The following is a 25,000-nucleotide window of genomic DNA, read 5'->3' on the forward strand; positions in this document are numbered from 1 at the left end:
TACTCCACCTGGTACACCCCCAGTACCTGCCAGCGCACAAAAGCACGCTTTATTCTCACCTGTGTAAGCACTGACATACACACACACACACACACACACACACACACACACACACACACACACACTGTGTAAGCACTGAGTCAAATACAGCTCAGCGAAAAGAGCACAGGGGTATTCAGTTACCAGCCTTTAAAGGCTCAGGCACAGGACATGGGACAAATTGCCGTCAAAAACACTGAATTAAACCCCCACCCCCACCCCCATCCCCACATGGGTCTGTCTGGATATCACACACACACACACACACACACACACACACACACACACACACACACACACACACACACACTGTCTGGATATCCATCTCTTTCAGCCATGAAGCTCAGCACTAGCCAGCGTCTCAGCAGAAAGGAACTTGGTGAACTTTACTTTGGTGGATTTTAGATTCATTTCAGCGGACGGACGGAACTTTGCGGTGGGCCACCTCAAAAAGTGCACGCTTGACTCTGACGTCATGGCCTGGTATATTACACCAAACCTCAGCAGTCCCTGGAAAAGATCAGGGTTCACTTTCTGGAGGAGTCATTTCATATTTTTTTTTAATGAAAGTTCTCATGTTTTGTGTGACTGAATTTTGGGCAGCATTCAGCAGGCCATCTGTTTAAATAAATTCTATTGCAGTGACTTCTACATTTCAGAAATATGACTATAAGTTTTACAGACAACACTGTATGTATTACTTCCCTCAGTGAACTTAGAAATGTGTTTGATGCTTTTGAAAGATCTGGCCCTTTCTGTTACACTTTCATTCACAGGATGATAGAACTAAAGATGGCTTCGAAAACCGTATGTAGTTATCCTTCACGATAAAATGTACTTCTTCAAACAGCCATGTTTTTTCATTGTGTGTTATGGTGTATGATAAGAACACACATTTTGCCCGCACATACCGTATACACACACATACACAGTATTGTCATACAAACATTAATACACACTCCAGTCTGACAACCACACAGCTACTACACAACCCCAAGTCTTCCCTATGTACAGCGAGAGAAGACACAACATTATTATGGGGCGACAGTGGTACAGGAGGTAGAGAAGTTGTTTAGTAATCAGAACTTGCTAGTTCGATTCCCTGTCGAAGCGGCCTTGAGCAAGACAAACCCTAATTGCTCCTGATGTGCACTGTGCCATCAGTGTAAATGTAAGAAATGTGTGTACAATCATTGTAAGTCCCTTTGGATAAAGGTGTCTGCTAAATGAATAACAGTAAATGTAAATGTAACATCAAACACCTGAGTAGGCAAAAACCCGAAGCCATAAAAAACAGACGCTGGATTTGTCATGGCATATTACCGCCTTTCACTCACGCTCTGGCACTGGAGGACTGGCCATATCTAAGTGCACAAGAGAGTTTTGACTGAGGGCTTTAACCTTGGGGGAAATGTGCTGGACAGCAGTCTAGCACAGCACAATGAATAAGCAGGCTAGGACGCACTGTGAAAACATTTGCTGGTGTAAGCGCGCCCTGGTGAGTTATTGAAATGGTCATTGAAAAATCCATTCAATTTAAAAAGGAGCCACTGGGCCAGATTGAAAGTCAATGGCACCAAAGAATAATACACTGCAGATGCAGACACACACACAGTTACACACATGAACACACACACACACACACGCACACACACACATGTACACAAGGGTTAAAATAGTTCCTCCTATACTTTACCCCCTCCTATACATTACCCATGTGAATGTATATTATAAATAATTCAATCCTCCTCTATGAAATAAGAATCACATAAAAAAGAAAAATATGGATCTTGACTATTGCTGCCAAATCCCTGAGTAGTGACAGCTAAATATGTCTGATACATATTTATTACTTATTTTTAAATCCGGGTAAATATTGCAAACTCTACGTCTGGATACTGTCCGTGTGTGTGAAATTATTTCTTCTGAACTGTGGTTTAAAAAATGCACATTGCTTCACCAACATCTATTATATAGTCCACACACACATACAGTACACGGTCCAAAACCACATGGATAAAAGCCTAATATATGAACGTGGCCATGTCAACATACACACACAAGACACACACACACACACACACACACACACACACACACACACACACACACACACACACACACACACACACACACACACACACACACACACACACACACACACTCACACACACACACACACTCACACACACACACACACACTCACACACACACACACACTCACACTCACACACACACAAACAGAACTAACTGACCCTTGTACAATAGGCGCGCTGCTTTCCAAAGCTTATGTCAGATAAAATGAGGGGTCAAGAGAAATATTTATTGTGGGAGACACAATAGTGACAGCATGGTGAAGCTGTCCATCCTGTCCACTCCACATCTGTTTGTTATTTTCTTGTTCCGGTGCAGCAGGTTTAACGCAGCTCAGCTTCTTCTAAAGCACTCAAACCGCCCCTACACCTGAGAGTGGGCTTCCATTGCATTTTTCCCTCCATGGTTTGTGTATGCCGCAAAGTGGATGTTGACATGGCCACGTTCATATATTAGGCTTTCATCCATGTGGTTTTGGACCGTGTACTGTATGTGTGTGTGGACTATATAATAGATGTTGGTGAAGTAATGTGCATTTTTTAAACCACAGTTCCCGAAGAAATAATCTCACACGCACGGTCAGTATCCTGACGTAGAGTTTGCAATATTTACCCCGAATTAAAAATAAGTAATAAATATGTATCAGAAATGAAATGGGCGTGTTTTTTAATGAAGGGGCTGCTTCAGGGGTGACGGGGGATTGACAAGAGTGTGTGTGAAGACTTTGAGGTATTATAAAGACTTTCTTTCCCTTTCACAGCGCACACTTGCTTATGCAGTCAGGTGCAGGTATGAAATATGTATTTCTATAAGCGGAACTCAGTGGGTGATGCATGCACAGTGGTGTAGTCCAGGGTATACGCAGGTATACGGAGTATACCCACTTATTTTTCAGTCAGCATTGCATATACCCACTTCTCAAAACAGTGTGTTTATCCTGTTGTGCTGTATAGGCTGCTTAAAACAAATTAAGAGTATACCGACTTCTCCAGGGGCCACTACACCACTGTGAATGCACTGCATCGCCTGCGCTTCACTAGGGCCGCTGCGGTGCAGGATTTGCAGGCAGATTGAGCGGAGCGACATCAGCAGGACATCTGGCTGACTCCAGGTCAAACCCCCGGCGGGACCAGAGCCCCCCCCCCCAGCCTACCCCCACAGTGAGCAGAGAAAGGACCCCATCCAGAAGCAAATCCTCAACATGTTTTTACTATTCCCCTCCAGCCTTGTCCACTGTGTCAGCCCGGCGTGATGACATCTAGATGTGCTGACATCCTGATGTGTTTTGTCTAATCAGTGCTCTTTCCCACATCTGGATAAAGTGGTGTGTGTGCACTGGTTTCATCAAATTGAAAAGCAACTTAATGAGGCGAAAGAAGCTGTCGGGTTAGTCATGTGCTTCTTCACTGCACAACCATACTGCTACAAGTAATCATGTTACACATGCCAACAAATGAGCATCTGACGCAAACGAGCCTAACCTCATGCAACTCCTGTGGCCAACCCACAAGGCAAAATGGTATCAAAACCCAAGGCAGAGATTGTATCGGATAACATCTATTGCCTCCCTTGTGCTGTGCATTCAATTCATCGTTGTCTTTTTTCCAAGTCGTTTTCGCGAATGCCATTTGCACGTGGGTGGATGTGGGACGTCAGTGCCGTCCGTATGAGTGGTGTGGGAGCCCGTGGTCAGTGCAGATGTAACGGCTTAACCCCGGCGACCTCGGCCGTCCCGTCTGAACAAATAAAACATCAACATCCTGCCTCGCAACCCTTCGCAGCGCCTCAATCTTACCCCTTCTGACAGCAACACTTCCTCCCTCAGACAAAGCGTACGCTCTGGCCCGAAGACCCACATATAGCGCTTGGGGCCCTGCATGCTGCAGAGGAAACTTCGTGTATTTTTTTTTTTTTTTTCAAAATGTAAGTGTAAATTGCATTTGTGGGATTTGTGTTACGTATTATGAAACAAACAGGTAAAAGCGGCGGAGATCCAGCAGAAATGATTAACAAGAAACACACAACATGTTTTCACGTTGCGAGACGGCACAAATGTGCAGTGAGTCAAATCAACCACGAATCACCTTAAGGAGAAACTAAGTCATGACCTACAGTATACAAATATGCTGGACAATATTGTTATTCTGCGTAGAACGAGTTTATGTATGACCGCATTTATGCATGAGTTTACCAAAAACTCTCATCAGAAATATGTCAAATGGATATCAATTGGACAACGTATTCTGAGCAACGACTAAAATACAATGAAATTATTGTTTCATTAACGTTGACTTATATAGAGAGATAACATACGAATATTCGAAATTGCAAACATTTTCTCAAATATAACTAGACGTTTTTGTTGTTATTTTGTATGCAACCCGCCACTAATTCGCACTCATTATCTGCATTGTATGATAGGCCTACTGCAGTCAATATTACAATGTATTTTATAAGCCGGGGGAAACACAGAAACAAATCATCAAGGCAAAGATGCAGTCGAATACTCAATGTTGAAGCAACAGGTGCACTGTCTTACTGAGGGCAACAAGCTGACTGAATACTTGCGATGCATTGTATTTGTAAAGTACTTACACAAAAGCATGGTAGACGAAAGCCCAAGCTCTTGGTCTCTCCAGGACGTTGTAGAGGTAGTTCTGGAGCTTGCGGTAGCGGGCATTCCTTCGGCCGCTCTGCGCGCTGTATATGAGCGGCTTTCCGAGGAGGCTCAGACGGGCACCCTGCTTCCTTCTCAGGCACTCCGCGCCTCCTGCACCTGTCGTCCCTGGCGAGGAACCGCCAGCTCCTGCCGACAGCAGACTGTCGCCCATCCTCGCCGTGTTGTTCATTGCACTCTCACCGGACTCCACATCTTTCAATCCGTACTCCTGAGGTCGTCGACCCGGCAATGTTTTCATCCAGAGCCCTGTGCCACTGCCCTCATCTCCGCTGTGATTGCGGGGCATGGCATCACCATCGAGGGCTGGGTGTGCGCTCTGGGATCCAGAACAACGCACATATACAGGAGGGATTGCAAGGTGCGCGGTTGGGTGTGGGAGAAACTCCCGTGTTTAAACTAACACACCCTGAATTTAAGAGGGTATTTTACAATGGTGTTGATACTTTGCTATATTTTACTTTTCGTCATGTACTCAGTCTCAGTCATGCGCGGTGTCGAACAGCTGCTTCATTAAAACGTCGCCATTAGGCGAGCAGGATTGAGAGAGTTCAGATGGCTGTTGGAGTCTGCTGGAGGAGCTGAGAGATTGGGGTTATGAAGGAGTGTCACCATCTGGGGGGTAGACATTTGGCAAGGGGAGGGCATCACCCCACATTCACGTAGGTCTCTTTTTTTCCCGCCCTCTTACTCTCCCTTTCTCTCTCGTCTTAACTGAAATATGTCAAAACAAGCGTGCATTGGACAGCTGTGAGTCCCGAAGGTGTTACTTTCTATGCAGACACCCACAAGTTGTACCAGTCCTCTGTCGTGCGTAATTGGTGATTATGTCTCTGCGCTCCAGATCATGACCACCACTGGTCAGTGTCCTGAGGTTGTCCGTTTGTGCTCCTCTGAATCAAGAGTAAGACCAGTGTGTGGAGTGACTTTTTTCATTTTGCTGATGCACATACCAAAACGTAGAAATACAGAAGAGTTACTCCACACGATTAGTTCGCGAGTGTGCTTCTCGTCTCGAAGGACCCCAGCTGAAGTAGTAGGTTTCTTTTTTTTTTCAGAGGAACCTGTTCTAAAAAGATTGTTTCACATTAGCCAGCTTTCGTTTATTTCATCTGGAAATTCAACTGTCACACAAACACACATTCAAATACGCTACGATTTGAAAGGTTATAATAAATGTCTGTCCATTTTGTACTCACTCGAGAAGCAGCACACCAAGAGATTTTTATGGACAATGTTTAAAAGAAGGCGACAAAACGATACTTCTGAAATCTGATCGTATCCCTTCTATTTTGAGGCTTATCTTTCCTCTGAGCGCATCGGCATTTCCCATTTTGCAGTTCAACTGTTATGGCAACTAAGAAGTCTCTCTCCCTCTCTCTCTCCCTCTCCCTCATTCTACTACTCATTTTGGAGGCAAGGAGCCGATGTCAAGCAAACCACGTGATCCTCGCTGAAACAGAATCTACTCGCAACCAACACAGTTGTTTTGGAGCAGCCACACATTGACAGCAAAGCAAAATTTGATAGGCGATCAAGAATTCATCTGCTTTGTGTCCACTCAAAGGCTTGACAAAAGACAATCGTATCGGAAATGCAAATTATATGAGCTGAGGTCGCCTAAGCTTAAATCGATATACCTGAATAAAGTAAACATTCAACTAACTTAATAGTAAAATGCGTTATAGCCTGACACTATTGTCGCCCATCTCGACTACTTCTTTCCGCTCAGTTTTATGCAATACTGCTGTGCCTTCTTTGTGTGCTGACAGATTTTGATTTTATGGTATGGATGAACTCCGCACTGTAAGTACCGTAACGTGTCTTTTCAAGGCAGCTGTCCTTTCCCTTCAGCTCAGACACAAAAAATGCGAAACACGGAGTGGTCAGTGAGTGGTGTTCCATGCCCAGACTGTTTCGTTTGGTGCGCTTGAATTGTAGTTTGTTGTGGTCACTTTTTGTGATTTATTCTAAGCAAGAAAATATCAAAACCATGCCATTTATTATGGAAAATACTCACGGAAATACTAAAAACTGTATTATTATAATAACTATATCACACACCATGGGCAGAAATATACATGGCCATAACGTGAACAGTGAACTAAAGAAAAAAGTTGACATCATAGAATGATCTGGTAGGCTTATTTGTTTTACGTTTGACCATATGGTTACCCTTGACTGAAATTATTAGCTACTCAGTTATTCAGTCGACACAGATATTTTCACAAAATTAGTTGGATAATTATGGAGGACAGACTATGAAAGCACACGTTATATTTCTCCTAAACGTAAAAGCTGCAATATGACATATGTATTAGCCAATATTAATACAATTATACCACCTTGTGTTATTACTTATACATTTAAAATGCCCCCAACTTAATCGCGTTAGCAGCGATTCGGTCACGCTTTCCACATGACGGTGAATAATACTTTTACAGATCGAACGAGATACGTTCCGCTTGCTACAAGTTTAAGTGTATAGATATTGTTTGAACCGTTTAACGCAGGTGTCAGCTCTCTAATCAGCGCCACCTGGAAACTGCTGACTTTTGATTACCCAGTTAATTCTCACACCGCATGCTCCGTGCTCTGTAATGTTCCTATATTGCTAATTGAGCACATCGAAGAGAACCCCGTTTCAGGACTGTACTCGCTGCTGTACCGTCAGAGCTAAGAGTAGAATTAGGGGAGTATGGGTACACCATCTGGCTTGTAGAATAATTACTCCTGAGGCCTCTTACAGTTCTGACAGAAAAGTATTTTGACTGAAATGTATGTGAATAAAATGAAACAATTAATTAGACATTTCAAGCTGGCTCCCTCTGCTGCTGAACAACGTTTTTACACCGTCGTTATGGACCTCTGAAAGTTGAACCTGGCTAACTGTTTTCGATAGACTGATTGTAGTTACCTTATTGTAACTCATGTTTTCATACTACTGCGTGTAGCCTGTGTGTGTGTGTGTGAGAGAGAGGAGAGAGATGGCACAAAAACAGTAAGATGAAAGTGGCACTTTCTCTCTCTCTCTCTCTTCCTCTCTCTCTCTCTCTCTCTTTCTCTTAGGCCTCAGCTGATGAGCTTCAGCAGCAGAACTAATTCGTCCCAAACTGGAGCTCTGGCCTCAGCGAGCAACCATGTGATATTAAACAGCTGGCCTTCCTCATCCTACTGCCACTTTCACACTTGGATTGTGCCACTGCAATGAGGGGCCGGGTTTACGATCCGTCCGTGCTCTCACAGTTTTCAATCTGCCCTCTAGTGGTACAAAGCAGATAGTGCAAATAAATTATGAATGTAGCAGGCTACATGGTTGCTAAGAACAACATTGAATTGGGGGGCAAGCAGCAAAGGCACCCATTGTGCTTTTTCTTTTTCTTTTGCCATGAGAGTCTATGGCAGACCCTAGAACTGTATAGGAGCCTATGGTAGACCCTAGAACTGCATGGGAGTCTATGGCAGACCCTAGAACTGTGTGGCAGTCTATGGAAGACCCTAGAACTCGATCGGAGCCTATGGCAGACCCTAGAACTGCATGGGAGTCTATGGCAGACCCTAGAACTGCGTTGCAGTCTATGGCAGACCCTAGAACTGCGTTGCAGTCTATGGCAGACCCTAGAACTGTATTGAAAAAATGTTTGACATTTGTGGGGACAGTCCCCTAATTCTTTTTTAATCGAGTTTCATGTCTTGAAACCTTGAGCACTATAGTGCCACCATTGGCAGGTGTGTTTTTGTTCGTCACTTTTAAAGATTTTCTTGAGGTACTTTGAAATGAGGTTGGATTCCTTAGAAATTAACGTACCCTATTTCGTCAATGTCCGCGATATCAAGCCATATCTCATCTGCCATGTTTCTGATTGTTTCCCCTCTCTTTCTTCTCCCACCCACTCTTTGCTCAATTGACATAACATTTGCTGTGAGTGCTTAAAGCCATGCCCTTGATATTATGGAATCAAGTTTCCATGGCAACTAAGCCTTTGTTGGCTTCCTGGCCCCCTCATCGCTGCTTGTAGCTATATTTTGGAATAAGTCTTACACAGGGATGTAACTTAATAAAAGTAAAGAATGTTTAATTGTTGTTATCTGAACACAAAAACATACACAATTTGTAATTACTTTTGACACTGCTGTGGGCATCTAATACTTGTTACCTGGTGTTGCTGCTGAAAGAAAAGAGAATTTGAATTGTATCTTATACTTGAATTGTGTTCAGTTTAAAGTCTTATGTTGACCAGTTCTAACCAAAGGTTAAAAGAGCATCTTAACACTTACTCACATACAGTCCACCTGAATTCCACCTGGGAAAAATATTTTACTGATGAGATGGTCAAAACATGAAGTATTTACGCAATAGTTGACATTATAATAAATTACATAATAATACATTTTATGTATAATACAGTCTTCAGAGTATAGTGAGAATTTTATAGAAGTTGAGAAGAAGAAAAATAGTAAAGATAATGCCGATTAAAAAAATATAATAATATGAAATGAAAAACTAATGTGCAAAAAGGCCTTGTATGAATGAGAAAGGGTCGGCCATTGTTGTAAGGAGATTTGAAAGTGGAACAACACAAAGACAAAGTCGCCAAAGTAAATCAAAGTCAAAAGGCTTGGACCTGTCACGGCTTGAGACAATTGAAAGTGTCAAAACACATAAAGCACTCAACTTTGTTTGGAAGCAGACAAAAGAAAGAAAAAGTAAGTAAACATGTTGTATTGCAGAGCCTTGTTTCATTGTAGTTATACCATTAATAGGGGTTTCTAAACAAAGTTCGTGAGGAGCCCATGGGGAAGACTGACAGTTGACTCCACGTCTCACCTCCCACCTCCTCCCCTTTCTCACCTCCCACCTCCTCCCCTTTCTCCTCCACTTCAGTAGCTCGAAGCTCACATTATCCATAGGGGCTTTCCCTTATCCACATTGCTGCTCTGCTATAAGCATCCCAGGACCACGGCCAGCTACCAAGCCAAACTGGATTATTAATAGCATTCTAAATCAAGCATCCCAATGATTACAGTTTAGATGTCGTATTGCAGTGCAGTGCTTTACAGCTGACTGTCTGCACTAGGCTAGCCCTTAACCCTTGCCCATAACCGGAACCTTAAACTTGGCATTTGTGGGGTTGTCAATATATGTCATCTTTCACTGGTTTTTAATTCTTCTGCTGTACTTCACTGCACTCATTTGTGTACTTCCAATGTAAGGGGCACTGTAATGCAAATTATGAACCTGAGAAACCAAACCTCAGGATCAGCTTCCAGTGGGCCTTAGCGCCAGTGGGCCTAAGCTCCAGTCGGCTTGCAAAAGACAGCTTTGCTGGGCTTCAGCGCATGCAGGGGCTCATCTGCGGAGTCCATCAACCTGAAACACATTTCTCCAGAATGTGGGTATGGCACTGCACTGAAGGGTAGTGGGGGCCCAGACATATTCCTTCTTACTGCTGCCACCCCTTCACACCCCCCTACACACACGTACACACACACACGCACGCGCACACACGCGCACGCACGCACGCACACAAACGCACACACACACACACACATACACGCACACACACACAAACACAAACACACACACACACACACACACACACATACACACACACACACACACACACTCAGGCATACTCACAGTCAGACACACACACACAACACACGTTCAGGCACACTCTCACTTAAGACACTCAGACACTCACACATACACACACGCTCAGACAGAGACACATGCTTAGGCACACTCAGACTCAGACATACACACACAGACACACACACACACACACACATACTCAGACACACTCGTAAAATTCCTGAGGAGATTATATGGCCATCGGGATCAAGGCTGAGGAGGATGAATAATGTGCCACAAAAGTATTAGCGATACATTCATTTGAGGGATGGAGCTCCAGACCAGCCATGCTTTTTAACATATTTGCACGAATGGACATAAATCAAGACCCTCTTTGAAAAGAAAGAGAAGGAAATGAATGAACGTTAGACATATTTCCACTGCCTTGCTCCATATTGGTCTGAAAGTTATCATTTTAGCCGTGCTGTTGTTAAAGGCACCCAGTGCAACTTTATAGGTGAGAACTGATCGAAAATCGTACACGACAACAATCGCCGGTGGGGAGAGGCCATTTTTCCATTGACTGGAATCCTGCTTTATTTATTGGTGGCACCAATAAATTAAGATTTGAGGGGGAAATGGCGGCGATTGTTGTTGTTTATGATTTTCTATCAGTTCTCACCACACAACGAGGTCTCATCTTTGCTCTTTGAATGTCGATATGTAATGGTATGGAGTTATTGAAACTTACCACGTGTAAAAAAGGCTAGAAATTGAATGTTTATTTTTAAGCCTCGAAAGTTGCACTGGGTGCCTTTAACTTCAGCTCCCTCACTCACAGCACACTTTCAGTACCATGCGTATACAGCACAATGACACTTCATTTATAGCAAATGTCTTCATGGCTGGAGTGAAATGGCTTGATTAATTTGAATTTGCTGGAATGCTTGTTAGTCGCTTTTTACTTTGTGGAGCAGAATTGTAATAAATATGGATTCTGAAAATTGTGGCTCAGCACGATTCTGCTAAATGCTTTGTTTAACCAATCAGATGTGGGTATTCCCCAAAGCTGTGTATTACTGTATTACTGTATTACTGTATATTGAGGATTTTTTACTGAAGGACATGAAGAGGAAGGCAAATTAGAGGCAACAGTTCAGTATTGAGTATACTGTTGCTTATCATTCCCCGTCTTTTTGTTTATTTTCTCATAAACCCTTTACATTTGCAAACTTAGAAAAACACGAATGGAATGAACATATGGTCTTTCAGGCTTAGATTCATTGTGTAGGTGAGTAGCACACATCAATAAGATCCACCCCTATATTCACAAACTGTTTTTCTAAACATGAAAAGCTATTGAAATGTATCCTCTCTGTGGTTTTATGTGCTCCTTTCGATGTTCACTGAAGACACAATGTGGTTTAATGTTGCAGATCTTGTCTTTCAAAATCCAGTGTTCCTTGTGTAGCATAGCTAGCAAATACACTAGATAGAAACTATGATATATCATACATATAACATCATCCAGTGTAATGATACGTTCATTATTGTGTATACTCCACAACTAATTGTCTTGATTTTGTCAAGCTTAAAATGTCCTAAATGCACTTGGATAAAATGTTGTGGTTTGAAGAAAAGACTTGTCTTTCCGGAGGAGGTGGCGGTAACCTCACTTCGACCAGACATGATTCTTCTTTCCAGGAGCACAAAGACCATCATAGTAGCCGAACTCACAGTGCCCTGGGAGGGCAGGCTAACCATCTCTCACCAAGTGAAGAAAGCGAAGTACCAAGATCTGATCGACGAGGCTCTCCTTAGAGGATGGCATGCAACTTTATTTCCAATTGAAGTTGGCTGCCATGGTTTCCCAGCAACATCAGTGCGCTATTTCCCACTCAGGCGAGGCGTACAGGTTAAGGGGCGAAACGCTGGTGACTCTGAGATACCTGCTGAGGATGCAGAAGGGTTTTCCGACAAGGCGATTGCGCTGAACCTGTAACACCATATCATAGCTCCTGCAGTTTTCTACTTGTAGCAATGCGTCTCTGATGTTTACTTCACCCAGATAGAGTTTGCACATACGTATGTGGAAGCACGACACAGGTTAAAAAGATTTTAAACATTGTGACATGATCCTAAAACGTTGATGGGACTCTGCAATTGAGCTGTTCTAAATTGTTCCTTCTTAGAAAAGAATTTTATGCCCTAAACACACACATACTCCCCCCCCCCCCCCCTCTCTCTCTTTCTCTCTTTCTCTCTTACATGTGTTTAAATACTGTAGTGACAAAGAATGTAATGGTCTATTAAACATTTAAAAAAATTAATGGAAACCTTATCCTATTACAGTAATGCATTCTACTCTCTGATGTCTGGAGTGCAACTGGCATCAAATGATACTCTCAGCATTGTCAGTTTCTTTACGATCATTTGCCACATGGTGTAATAGTCTGCACTTCATTCTTTTCCAGTCTGTTATTGCAGGGGGGAAAAAACGTACATTTGCCAAATGCATACTTCCTCATGAACAAGTAGGAAAGTGGATCAAATATTGAACACCAGTAATAGAGGTTTTATTTAAAATATGCATGTCATGACACTAACAATTATCTCTGGTGGAAAGACAGCTGTAAAAACATAAAGCAGATCAGGGTTCCCACAATTCTTTCCTTTTCGAGGCTCCCCTCATACCCATATCAAGTGGCTAGGGTAGACGATGGTGAGTGTTGGATGAATGCCCATAAGTACCACTCTATATGAAGGTCAGTGGTTGAATTCCAATGAAATACGCACAGTGTTAAAGATAAATGTACCTGTACTGTCATTTTCCATAAAAGCTAGGAGCTTGGACTTGGATACTGTGCATATACTGGTATCTAGGGAACTGCCAGAGTGTCAGGTGAGGGAATGGCAGAGTCAGAGAAGCGTGGTGGGCTTATTCTGCATGGCTTGATCTGATATAAGTTGCCATTACTCAGTAACTGAAACACATCCTTCACCAAGTTCAAATCACTCTATAACATCCCATCTAGGGGAAGTGGACCAAGTCAACCCACAGTGGGAATTGACCCCCCCCCCCCCCCCCCCCCCCCCAGGTCTTGAAGCATTTCTTTAAAAATTAAAAAAAAAAACTCACTGTACCTTTAAAGAGTAAGAGATTGGGGATAAAAAACATTTTTTGAGACCGTCTTAAGTGAAGCGATGTTAGCGTGCAAAATGACACTTTCTATGCACTCAGATAACTAAGCATGAACAGTATATCATAGATATGCGGGGGAGCACTGCCTGGAGGCAAGAACCATTAGATGGGTAATGGCCTCATTAAAGATTTATCAAACTAATTTCCAATGAGAAAAGGCTTATAAGAACTACAAACATAATCAGAGCTCTATAACTAGCTGTGAAATCGCTGTTAGAGATAACATGTCCTAACAGAATTTGTTGGAAATTATCTTTATTGGGAATAACCCCTTGAGATGTACCATCTCGTTTTCGAGGGGTCCACAACACAATCAGATAGTAAACATACATTAAATGAACATAAACATAGAAACAACAATAAGACAGGACAAACAAAAACAACACACAACAAACAATTGTGAGAATTGTGGGCTCATTTAGTTTTCTGGGACACCCTTCACTACCTTCACACAGACGGCACTGTGGCAACTGTGAGTAACTATGTATAATGTCCTATCTTCTTACAAACCCACTGTGTTGTTGTTTGTTATTAATGACAACTTGAGCAGATTTCACAGGCCTTAATTATCAATAATCTTCTGGGATCTAGTTAATTTAGGTGACAATATGTTTGCTGTGCTGATTTGAGACAAGCAGAAGCCCACATCAGCAGTGCTACCGATACAGGACACACTGCCTGGCTGTTGCAGTGGTGAGCTCATGGAAAAAAAAAAATGCATATGTTCATACGTTTTTTTTAATGGTTTGACTGGGAAGAATTTGCCATATATGTCACTTATGTACGGAAGCGTACTAGGGACACCTATGGGCTGATTTTACCTGTGGGGGATGGGGGTGGGGGGATTTCTGAGAATAAAATCCAGAATTTCGGAGAAAAAAAGTCAGAAATAGACCCTAATATACTTTCGTACATGTAGTTTTTCAGTGGTCTGCATCTTTCTTTCTTTCTTTCTTTCTTTCTTTCTTTCTTTCCCCAATCATCTGTCTGCCATTTATGGGTTTTGGTTCCTGATCCAGGCCGACCATGGTGCCCCTGTTAATGTCATAAATCTACTGATCTCAGATATCCAGCCAGTCTGCCCTGAATTAGCTACCTATGCATTGGCTTGTGATTCAGAGATCTCCCAGGTTTTATTTTATGTGTGCGGTTTCATATACTTGTGTTCTTTGATGGCTAGTGTTGGTTCCATGCTACATATCACTGCTGACACTTGGTTATTAATAACATATCTGGTTATTGCACGCCCTATTTGGGATCAGTTTCGGAGGAGAGCAAAATATGCTGTGTGCGTTTCTGTTCTAGTCTAGATTTCACCCTTGTTCCTTTTACTTCTCATTTTAACATACAACTCCGATGTCATTCAAACAAATCCAAAGCGAATTCAAACAAGAGAACCAATCCAAAACAATGCTCGGAATTTGAGTGCATACAGCCAAATGAATGGAGCCTGTCTAGACAGCAACAAAAAAAAAAACGCAAAACAACAGAATTAATGTTCTATTCTACATATAAGCTTTAAAGCTTTGTACCAAAAAGAACTCCATGCCTTGACACCTGTGTTTGTTCCTTCACTTTTCAAGGTAATATAACCTTTTCTTGTGGGTTTTGAACTGCTGCAAATGAATGTGTATGATCTAAAAACAAGCATACTGGTAATGGGGTGTTACTTTGTTAGAAGATGTCTGTGTGTGTGTGGGTGTTTAATGATAAATTGTGATTGAACATGGTTTCTGGCCACTGATGGTGGTAGGTAGCCTGTCTTGAATAATCATGCCGTTGTTAGTGAACCTGAAATGATGTTGGGAGTCTGTCTTGACTAATTATGCATTCGGCAGTGACCATGAAATGATTGTGGTAGCCTGTCTTTTATTGTAGCCTGTCTTTTATTGATCTTAAATAGAATGAACTCCATGCCTTAACACCTGTGTTTGTTCCTTCACTTTTCAAGTGTTAGGAACCTGTTTGTGCTGGCCCAAGTTCCCCTAGGCTTGAGGCCGGTAACACTTACTTAATTTCACTGACATATCTGATGATGCAAATGTCCATTTTCTACACAAAATTACGACAGTAGTGTGTGTGTGTGTGAGTGTGTGTGTGTGTGTGTGTGTGTGTGTGTGTATGTGTGTGTGTGTGTGTGTGTGTGTGTGTGTGTGTGTGTGTGTGTGTATGTGTGTGTGTGTGTGTGAGTGTGTGAGTGTGTGTGTGTGTCTTCTTCCATTATACTCCATACGTTGAAATACATTTCATTCCACTTACGACAAGGTGAATTTAGAATTGTTTCCACAGAATAAAACAGAAAGCAGTGCATTCTCAAGGTTACACCTCAACACATACTGCTGCCTTATTCAAACAGACTCGACTGAGCCCACTCATTAAATAACAATTCTGTTTGTCATTGAATAATGCATCTGTGAATGGAACCAGCTGTTGGTGGATATTTTATTTAAGAGATTCCATACCCCCCACCCCCACCCAAAAAGGACATTCTGCACTGTACCACATTTGCATTCCCGTCAATTCATTTATCTGCCATTAATGTGTAGGGAAGTAGGTCATTGTGCATGTTCTAACACCCCATATGCAGTGTTTTTTAGATTTGGTGTAGTTCACTCAAACATGGTCACAGAACAGTCCTTTACTCTTTAAGTCCTAAAGAGGGTTGATTTTGTCGTAATGTGTCATACATAATACAACTCAATAGATTTGTAAATGAATGTATCCAATGGTCTGTATTCACTGTTATCATAACTTCACAAGTCATTAGAGGGCTATTTTCATACATAGACTAATTGTGTGCAGTACTAGCTCTTGACACTTGGCGGGGGAGTTGGGTTGCAGTTGTCACCGGTGGAGTGAACTCAGTCCAGTGTCCTCACAGCCAACAAAGTGCTGACACGGTCAGAAAACATCGAGAGAACTTGAACACCATAGTGCCAATCACAGGATCTTCAGTCGGGTTTCTTCCACACAGTCTTTTATTTGTAAATAATAAAAATGAACTCTTGAATATAAAACATACACATCATTTGAGCCACATCTGTTGTACAAACAAGAAATGTTGCAGTGAATACCTTCTATTCTGTTTCAGTGGAACACATGATTTGTAAACAATCAGCATTATTAAATAATACTGACAAAGGAAAGTAGTCAGCCTCGACGGACATCAAAGTAAACTCATCGGTGGTTAAATATGAAGCAAGTGAGTTTGTTAGTTTTTTTTTGTAACCAAGTGTTTAGGGAATAGGAATACTCTAATAAAGCAAAAGAGATAGGTGGCAGTCCAATTTCCTATGTTTAGCATTTGAATTGTTACTGTGTATAGACAAACAAAAAACGAAAGCGAAAGAGGCGAGGACAAGGACGAGGACGAGGACGAGGAGTGAGAGAAAAGAAAGTTCTGAAGGTGTCCCTTGGTGGCCTTGGTACCGATCAACGGACCGAGGTGACAGATGGCTGATCCACAGGTTGACTGGGCCACGGTTTAAATACAAGCAAGTAAATCACTGACTCATATTGGCATTACTGTATGTGCATGTGTGTTTGTGTAGGTGATCTTATCTTGCATACACTCTTATTTTTTTTAAATATATATCTTTTATATATATATATTTCTCTATGCTGTTTTTTTCTGTATAATCATAATTATACTCCATATATAGATAGCTCTGGATTTTTATACACATTATTCTAAGTCTGTTGAAGTCCCTCCGTGGTAAACTAGAGCAACAACAACATCATCTTCCATACAAACAGAGGACTCATGTTTGCTTAGTACAACAGACAGTACAGCACTTTTGTTCATCAACAGGGATATCTTTTTAGTTGTTATTTTTTTTTCTAAAAAAAAAAAAAAAGAAAGAAAAAAAAGGAAATTTAAAAAATAAAACAATTAAGAAAAATGTTTCCCCACAAACACCCAAGCCTCAATAGGAGGGCAGAGCGCAGGGGGGGGCGTGACCTGGTCAGACGTCCATGTATGAAATGGATGGCTTCAGTTCATTGGCTAATCTATTCATCTTAAATAGAAACAAACTGTACAGGTGCATGCAACACACAAGCTTGCCTACAGTATGTGGAACTAACACACTAGTATGTTCGTCTCTTGTTTTTTTTTATTTTTTATTCTCATCCGTCGTGTTTACAAAATCTGCATGCAGTTTGGGACCGTTCCAGAGGCATGCTTGCTCCTTCGGAATGGGGAAGGAGAGGGTGGCCTATGTCGTCTTTTGTCTCTTTTTTTTTGTATCGAGAAGATCTCTGGACTTTGTCAAAACACAACCTGCATTTTACTGCCACATTTAGATGAAGAGAGGGGTTTTGTGTGTGAATGATTTTTGAGAAACATTCAAATAAAATGAGAAGAAAATGAAAAAGCTTAAAGAACAGGGGACAAAATCAAGCTCTATTTTAACTCTCAAAGAGTGTCTATCTGTTTCTCAAAAAGCTACAACGTTCTGCTATTTGAAAAACAAATCAGGCTTTTTGTGCTTGCTTTAAATCCCCAAAACAAACATAAAACTGTTCTTAAAGAATGACAGTTGTTTAACACCTGCAGACCATTCCCTTAATCATATCTGACCTTGATTGGCAGTTGCCATGGCAAAACGATGTGTCAATGTGACGCATTCTGTGATGTCATGGCAACAACTGAAAGTGGCTTATGCTGAAACTCAGGCTGAACATGAACAGCCTGTGGAAGGATGGGGGCGGGGCAAGCTAATTTGAGTGCACTTACAAAAGTGCTAACAACAAAAGGGAATGCCTGCTAATTAGAGAAAAAAGAAAACTTACGGAAGAGGCTTCCCATAACTGCCCGGTATATTACTTATGTTTTACACAATTTGGAAACAAATGTCAGGAAACATAACACAGGTCTTCACATTCCACGCGTGTGTGTGTGTGCATGTATTTGTGTATGTATGGTGTTTGTGTGTGTGTGTGTGTGTGTGTGCCCCTGTACCAAAATAAGAGTACAGTGACAAGGCAAAGCAGTGGGAGAGATCTTCTGTAAACAGACTTGTTAAGGTCAGCATCTAGCAAAGGGTGAAGGGCTCTGTTACCTTTGACCTTTGTTAAAAGGAAGGGGCCTCTCAGTCTTACAGTGGCCTCACTTTCACTAGCCCTGTCTCACCTGTCCCAAACACGCCCACACTCCTTATATGGCAAGGAGGAAGAAGGAACAAGATGATGTCACTGACACTGTTGACTGGCTAGAGTCAGCCATCACTACTTTGATTGGCCAGTTTAGTCAACAAACGGTCTGTTCCCGCCTCCGCTCAGGAACTGAATGGAACCAAGTCACATTCAGAATGAATGAAGCCAGCAATACAAAACAACAAAGGAGATTGGTGTACAATGGCACAAAAGTAAACCTTGAGAGTCCAGAAAAACGAAAAATGACAAAAAAATGCAAAGAACCCAAATACAAAAGTGGTGGAGAAGTGATTGTCAGGCTCCAGCTAAAAGCTTTTGATCGTGATTCTGGTTCGTCAGGGCTCTGATTGTTGTCACAGGTATGTGTCCTTGGTCCACTCAGGTGATCCTGGAGGGAGGGGGAGTGGGGGGAAGGGGATCCTGTATCCCCCCCTTCACTAGGACCGCGTGCCTGGCGGCCCTGAAGAAATATCAAGTGATGTCTGGGAAGCCCGTTGGCCGAGGGGAGCTAGCGTAGGATCCACCAATGAGGAAGGAGGAAAGAGTTTGTACCAGTCAATCACTGTGCTTGAAAGATCAAGCTGCTCCAATAGGATCTGTGCAACTCCCATAAAGGATTTGTGGTCCAATCGCCCATAGTCGCCCCAGACTATGACCTGGGAGGGAGAGAGCGGATGGGGTGTCAATTGAAAATACTAACTGTACTTACACCTTACAAAACTTTTTAATCTTTATATTACTACTACCTCATTCACTTCTCTTTACTTATTACCACCACTAATACTTACACCTGCACTTTATATATTTCATATCTATCTTCACTTCCTACCTCAATTGCTGCTAGTCCCAATTCTGTTCATATTTCATACCTAACTCTTACTGTATATATCTTATTTATTCACTTATTCCACTTTACATATGCACTTACTAAACTGCATTTTGTTGTCTCAGTACTTGTTCTCTGTGCAATGACAATAAAGTTGAATCTATCTAATCTAAAATTCAAACAAGTCCAATAACTGAAAGGCATTGCAAAAGGCCTAGACATCATATGGGGAAAACATTGCTAACTGACCACTGAGCAGGGGAATATAACATTTGCAAATGTAACTGACCTGGAGAACTTTACCCTGCGGACTCTCTTCAAAAAGCAGCGCTTGCTGGTATAACGGGTCCAGTGTTTTTCGTGCAATCTTGGTTTTCTTTTTGGCTTTACACACCCCGTTATCCAGTAAGTAGACCTTGACATAGGGAGCTGTAAAAAAGAGCAGACATGGAGGGCATGAGTTCAGTAAGTGTACACACAACGTCCTGTGAGATTTCTTTTTTTGCAGGGTTGTCCACATGGCCATGAGTTTCTTCATATAAAGCAGGGGTGTCAAACTCAAATACACAGAGGGCCGAAATAAAAAAAGATTGGGTGTAAGTCGAGGGCCGGACAGTGGGGCAAGCGCTCCCTAAATTGACGTATGCTACCAACGCGGGGACAGTGCATTGTGGGACTTGCAGTATTTGTGGTGCGTTCGACATACCAGCGGCCGCGGCAGACAAGCTCTGATGGATAAATAGATGGATACTTTATTAATCCTGAGGGAAAATTAGGCAAACCAAATAAAATGTCACCGTTGCTCATTCAAATCAATGGAATTTTTTGCAACATTCTGAGGAGTTGGCGGGCCAGATTGAGTGGCCTTGAGTTTGACACATGTGATATAAAGCATAGCCCATCCTCTCAGACATCCATGCAGCAGATGAAAAGAGGGCAGATTTGTGAAGATGGTGGCCCAGAAGAAGAGCTCTCACCTGGGAGATTTTTGGATCCTGGTTTGGGTGTAAGGCCACGTGCCCTAATCACCTCTACCTCCAGCTGACCTTTCTTGTCCATCAGGCCAATTTGGATGTCTCCTGAGGGAGAGGAGGGTGAGTAAAAGAGAGAGATGGAGGGAGAGGAGGATGAGGAAAAGAGAGAGATAAAGGGAGAGGAAGATAAGGGAAAGAGAGAGAGAGATGGAGGGAGAAGAGGATGAGTGAAAGAGAGAGATGGAGGGAGAGAGAAAGAGAGCGATAGAGGAGAGAATTTAAGTAATTGAAAGCAGCAGATGTTCACTTTTCTGACTCCAATGTAGGTTTCAGGTTATTCCCTCAGTCTCCTCGACTGCAGGTGTTTGACTATCACTCTGTCACTCTGTCACTCTGTCACTCACCCATGGCGGGCGTGGCCAGGGTTTGTCTCCCCACCAGCTGGGCGGGGCCTAGGCCATCCAGGAAGTCACTGAACTGGCTGTCAGCACCAAGCCTCATCCCTGAGAAGACCAGACTGAAGAGCAGAGAAACAAGAACAGACATATCCTAAGTAAGAGTGGCCCAAGCATTCACGTAAACACTTCATATTGCAAACATCCAATGCAACTTAAATGTTAGAGTGTACAGTTGAGATGCCACTGAGGTTCTCAACTGACAGCGGTCACAAGGTTCTGACGAGCTGGGTTTCCATCTGGCTTATTCGCATACTTTAAGTGCATTCCTGTAAATTTGGCTAAAAGGAAATGCAAAATGTCTGTGGGCATTTTCCATCAGCTGTATTATGCAAATTGAAAATGCACACTCACTCTTCTAATCAGAGAGAGGAGTTGTGAACAGCTGTGGGTTCAAAACTTGAAATTGTCAGGGCAACTTTAATGGAAACGTAATAAAAACCGCAACAAATGCAATTGGTGCGAATAAAACCCATCCCCAGCCACCTCAGCCGCATTTTACCATACGTGAATTGGTTGTTAATCCACCACTCATCTAGCGCATAAAGAGTTTATTCGAATTTCTAGCATTTCCACTCAGGATTTCCTATTGAAAGGTTCTAAATGCTGCGCCACCCTTGTCCTTTTAGGATTATGATACATACAAGAACCCTAAACCTAGCCTGACATAACTCATCAGATCAAACATGTTGATCTTGATGTACATCTGGGCTTGAAAGAGTTGACAAATCTAAATCTCTTGAACAGATATTATTCTAACATGTCTATATTTCCTAAATGTGTGAGCTCTGTGTTAACGTTGATAGGAATGCTTCCTCTGAGTGGGTGTCTGGTGTGTCTGTCATTCTTTTGCATTTTCTGCCAATGCAAATCTAAAAAGAATAGTCCTGTCATTCCCTGACCGAGACGGATGGTTCACTTGGTCCCCGGGCGCTGAGAAGCTGCCCACTGCTCCTGGAGGATCCTGGAGGAAGGACGATCCGGGATGGGTTAAAAGCAGAGCGTGAATTCACAGCGACCTCAGGCCTGTGTGCGTGTGTGTGTGTGTGTGTGTGTGTGTGTCCTGGATCGCCTATCATATATAACACGTGTGTGTTGCAGTGAATCGCTTGTGCAATAAAAAACTGACTTGAAAGTCAGCCTTGTTTGTTTGTTTGTTCCTGATAATCAGAATAGCACTGATATGTCACCCTCTGTCCTGGGACGGCTGCATATCATTAACTTATAATTAGCTGGGTGCGCTGATTAACCTTCTCTCCTGGTCAACCTGGTATGAAAACTCAAGCACTTAAGCTTGTGTCTGCTTGTGAAGCCACACTCTCTGCATCTAAAGAAGCAATAATAATAATACAAACAATAAAGCCTTGTTTCCTGATTGACCACCATTGCCTGAATGAGTCTCTAAGTCTGTGATAGTGAAAACGACCATCAGGGTCCATCTGAAACTATGCTTTGTAACTTCTGCTAACTGACAATTCTGTGAACCGCTGTTTTTCTCCCTAAGACCCAACGGATACATCATCAAGAGAGCCCAACGATGGACAGAGCAGCAGCAGGAGCATCTCTTCTTCTGGCCTCCATCTCCTGTGCTGCCCTTCTCTCTCTCTCTCTCTCTCTCTCTCTCTCTCTCTCTCTCTCTCTCTGCCCGTCTCTCTTTTGGTTGAGGTATTTAAGACATGTCCTGAGTTCCAGCTCGTCAGCTCTGTAGTAATGCAATCTATGTTCCCCTTTGAAGCCAGCGCTTGTTTCCATGACCTAACCCACACAAGAATGTTGGACCAGAGGTGCCAGCTGTGGTCATGCTAGCGAGCAACCATATGAAAGAGCCTCTGCTCACTGCTCATACTGTTGTGTGTGTGTGTTTGTATGCCTGCTTGTGTGTGTGTGTGTGTGTGTGTGTATGTGTGTGTGTGTATGGGTATCCTCTTGTGTGTTGTGTGAGTGTGTGTGTATGCCTGCTTGTGTGTGTGTGTGTGTGTGTGTGTGTTTGTGTTTGTGTATGGGTATCTTCGTGTGTGTGTGTGGGTGTGTGCGTGTGTGTGTATGGGTATCCTCTTGTGTATGTTTGCCAGCTTGTGTGTGCCTGTGTGTGTGTGTATGGGTATCCTCGTGTGTGTGTGTGGGTGTGGGTGTGTGTGTGTATGGGTATCCTCTTGTGTGTGTGGGTGTGTGTTTTTGGGTGCATTCGGAAGCTATAATCTCTGGTTAATATGATCATAATTAGCTGCAAATGGCGGTGTCATTCCCCCACATCTGTCCTGGCACGGGCTGGCTGAAGGACTGAAGGCAGTAGTGATTGACAGGTCTGAAGGCAGTAGTGATTGATTGACAGCAGGCGAGATGTGGGAAGTTTATTTCAGTCTGGCTGCTCCGAATGGTGTCCGGGGCAGAGGAGGCCTCGGGCTGATGGATGATGCATGTTTTAATTATGGAATAAAGGAAGGGGAGGTCGAGTGGCCTTGAGGAAGGAGCGTGATTAATGTCTCGACAATAATAGCTTTGTCCAAAGGACGGACGAGAGAAGACACACGCTGTGCAATCCATGTTTCTTTTGGGCAACTGAAATATCTCTTGAGTAACTTGCGAAATGATCAATCAAAACGATCAGTCATTTCATGATCACTTGGTTCGTTACGAAGCCCTTTGACGAAAGGAGAAGCGCTGAATGTCATCAGAGACATGGTGGGTACACAGTCGGTACTGCAATACACCAGACATGCTGGCATCACCAGCTGAGCTGGTATGTGGTTCTGGATGCCTAAACATCAGGACCATCAAGTATTCATAACGTAACATGATTCTGATTACGGTAATGTGGCAGACACACACTGTAGTGGCTTAGAAGAGTAAGATAAGTTGCCATCTCCTTATATCACTTCTCCTCTCATCCAGCTGTTTCTTTCTTTTGTTTTCGTCTCTTTTCGCTTTTTCTAAGCACAAGGATAGGGAATATTGACAAAGAATGGAGTGTAACCAGCACACCTATGTAAACAAAGAATTAGACGCGATTAGACTAGATAAGATTAAACAAAGAATGGACATTCCTATTCCTTATAAAGTCATGTTGAGTGAGACATATAGAATAGGAAATAAAATAACCGATGGGAGATATTTGTTATTTAATTGTTCCATTAGTTAAATACATCAGATGTGTGTGGTTATTAGTCTTTATAGTAATTGTATAGTAATCGTCCCAATTCTGTGTGTCTCATCCTGTTCTGGCAGCTTTAAGGCCTAGATCAGGGGTGGGCAATTCATTTCCCCAAGGGGCCACATGAGATAGTGGGTCTGTTGTGGAGGGCCAGACCAATAGGCTGAACTCAATTTAGCATGAAAAATGAGCATGTTTTTGCAGTATTAAAGGAGTGCCTAGACGACCAATACACATGGCACACACACACGCAGGAGCAAGCTTGCAATGCAATAGTATAAGTATAAAAATTAATAGTAATATCAATTTTTATCTTTTAACGTTTGATTCCTAATTTAACATTGACCCCTGCGAGCCGGTCAGGGACAGCTAAGAGGCCGCAAATGGCCCTCGGGCCGCACTTAGCCCAGGTCTGGCCTAGATCATCCTTATCTGCTCAAATAGGTGTGAGTGGACGCCAGAGACGAGAAGAAAACAGCACAGCCCACTCCCTCTGGCTCACATAAGTGCAAAACCCTAAACACCAGACAGCTTCTGGAGCCCCCTGCTATACACATCTTGCCTTGATCAAAGCACAACTGATTAAGGTCAGTAGAATAATAATAATGATCATGATTATCATAATTAGCTAAATAAGTTAAAAAGTTAAAGTTTAGTCAGGTATGAAAACAGTGAACTGAGCAATGACATATGCTCCTACTGTGCCAAAGCCATAGAGCATACAGTACATAATTCTGCCTATGGTAAAGCTTTTCTATGGTAAAAAGCCATGCCACATTTGATAACCAGTACCAGTGTGTCCTGGTTAAATCTCTCTTCTCATCCCTCATGCCTCATCTCTCAAAAGTCC

At 42.5% G+C, this 25,000-nt stretch overlaps 2 protein-coding genes across 2 annotated transcripts in view; both read right to left on the reverse strand.

Annotated features, from left to right (window-relative positions):
- Window positions 1-5,765, reverse strand: part of kcnq5a (potassium voltage-gated channel, KQT-like subfamily, member 5a) — a gene marked incomplete at its 3' end in the record, with an annotated part of 155,628 nt that extends 149,863 nt beyond the window's left edge. The window contains exon 1 of the mRNA XM_080849375.1: window positions 4,729-5,765. Coding sequence (XP_080705501.1) covers window positions 4,729-5,099 — 371 coding nt within the window. The 5' untranslated portion in view covers window positions 5,100-5,765. The remainder of the gene's footprint in view (window positions 1-4,728) is intronic.
- Window positions 5,766-19,181: 13,416 nt separating this feature from the next.
- rims1a (regulating synaptic membrane exocytosis 1a) overlaps window positions 19,182-25,000 on the reverse strand; it is a gene marked incomplete at both ends in the record, with an annotated part of 101,804 nt that continues 95,985 nt past the window's right edge. The window contains 4 exon segments of the mRNA XM_080848570.1: window positions 19,182-19,400; window positions 19,860-19,999; window positions 20,548-20,649; window positions 20,949-21,061. Of these exon segments, the coding sequence (XP_080704696.1) occupies window positions 19,182-19,400; window positions 19,860-19,999; window positions 20,548-20,649; window positions 20,949-21,061 (574 nt within the window).

This window comes from Sprattus sprattus (assembly GCF_963457725.1).
Source record: "Sprattus sprattus genome assembly, chromosome: 12".
NCBI lineage: Eukaryota > Metazoa > Chordata > Actinopteri > Clupeiformes > Clupeidae > Sprattus > Sprattus sprattus.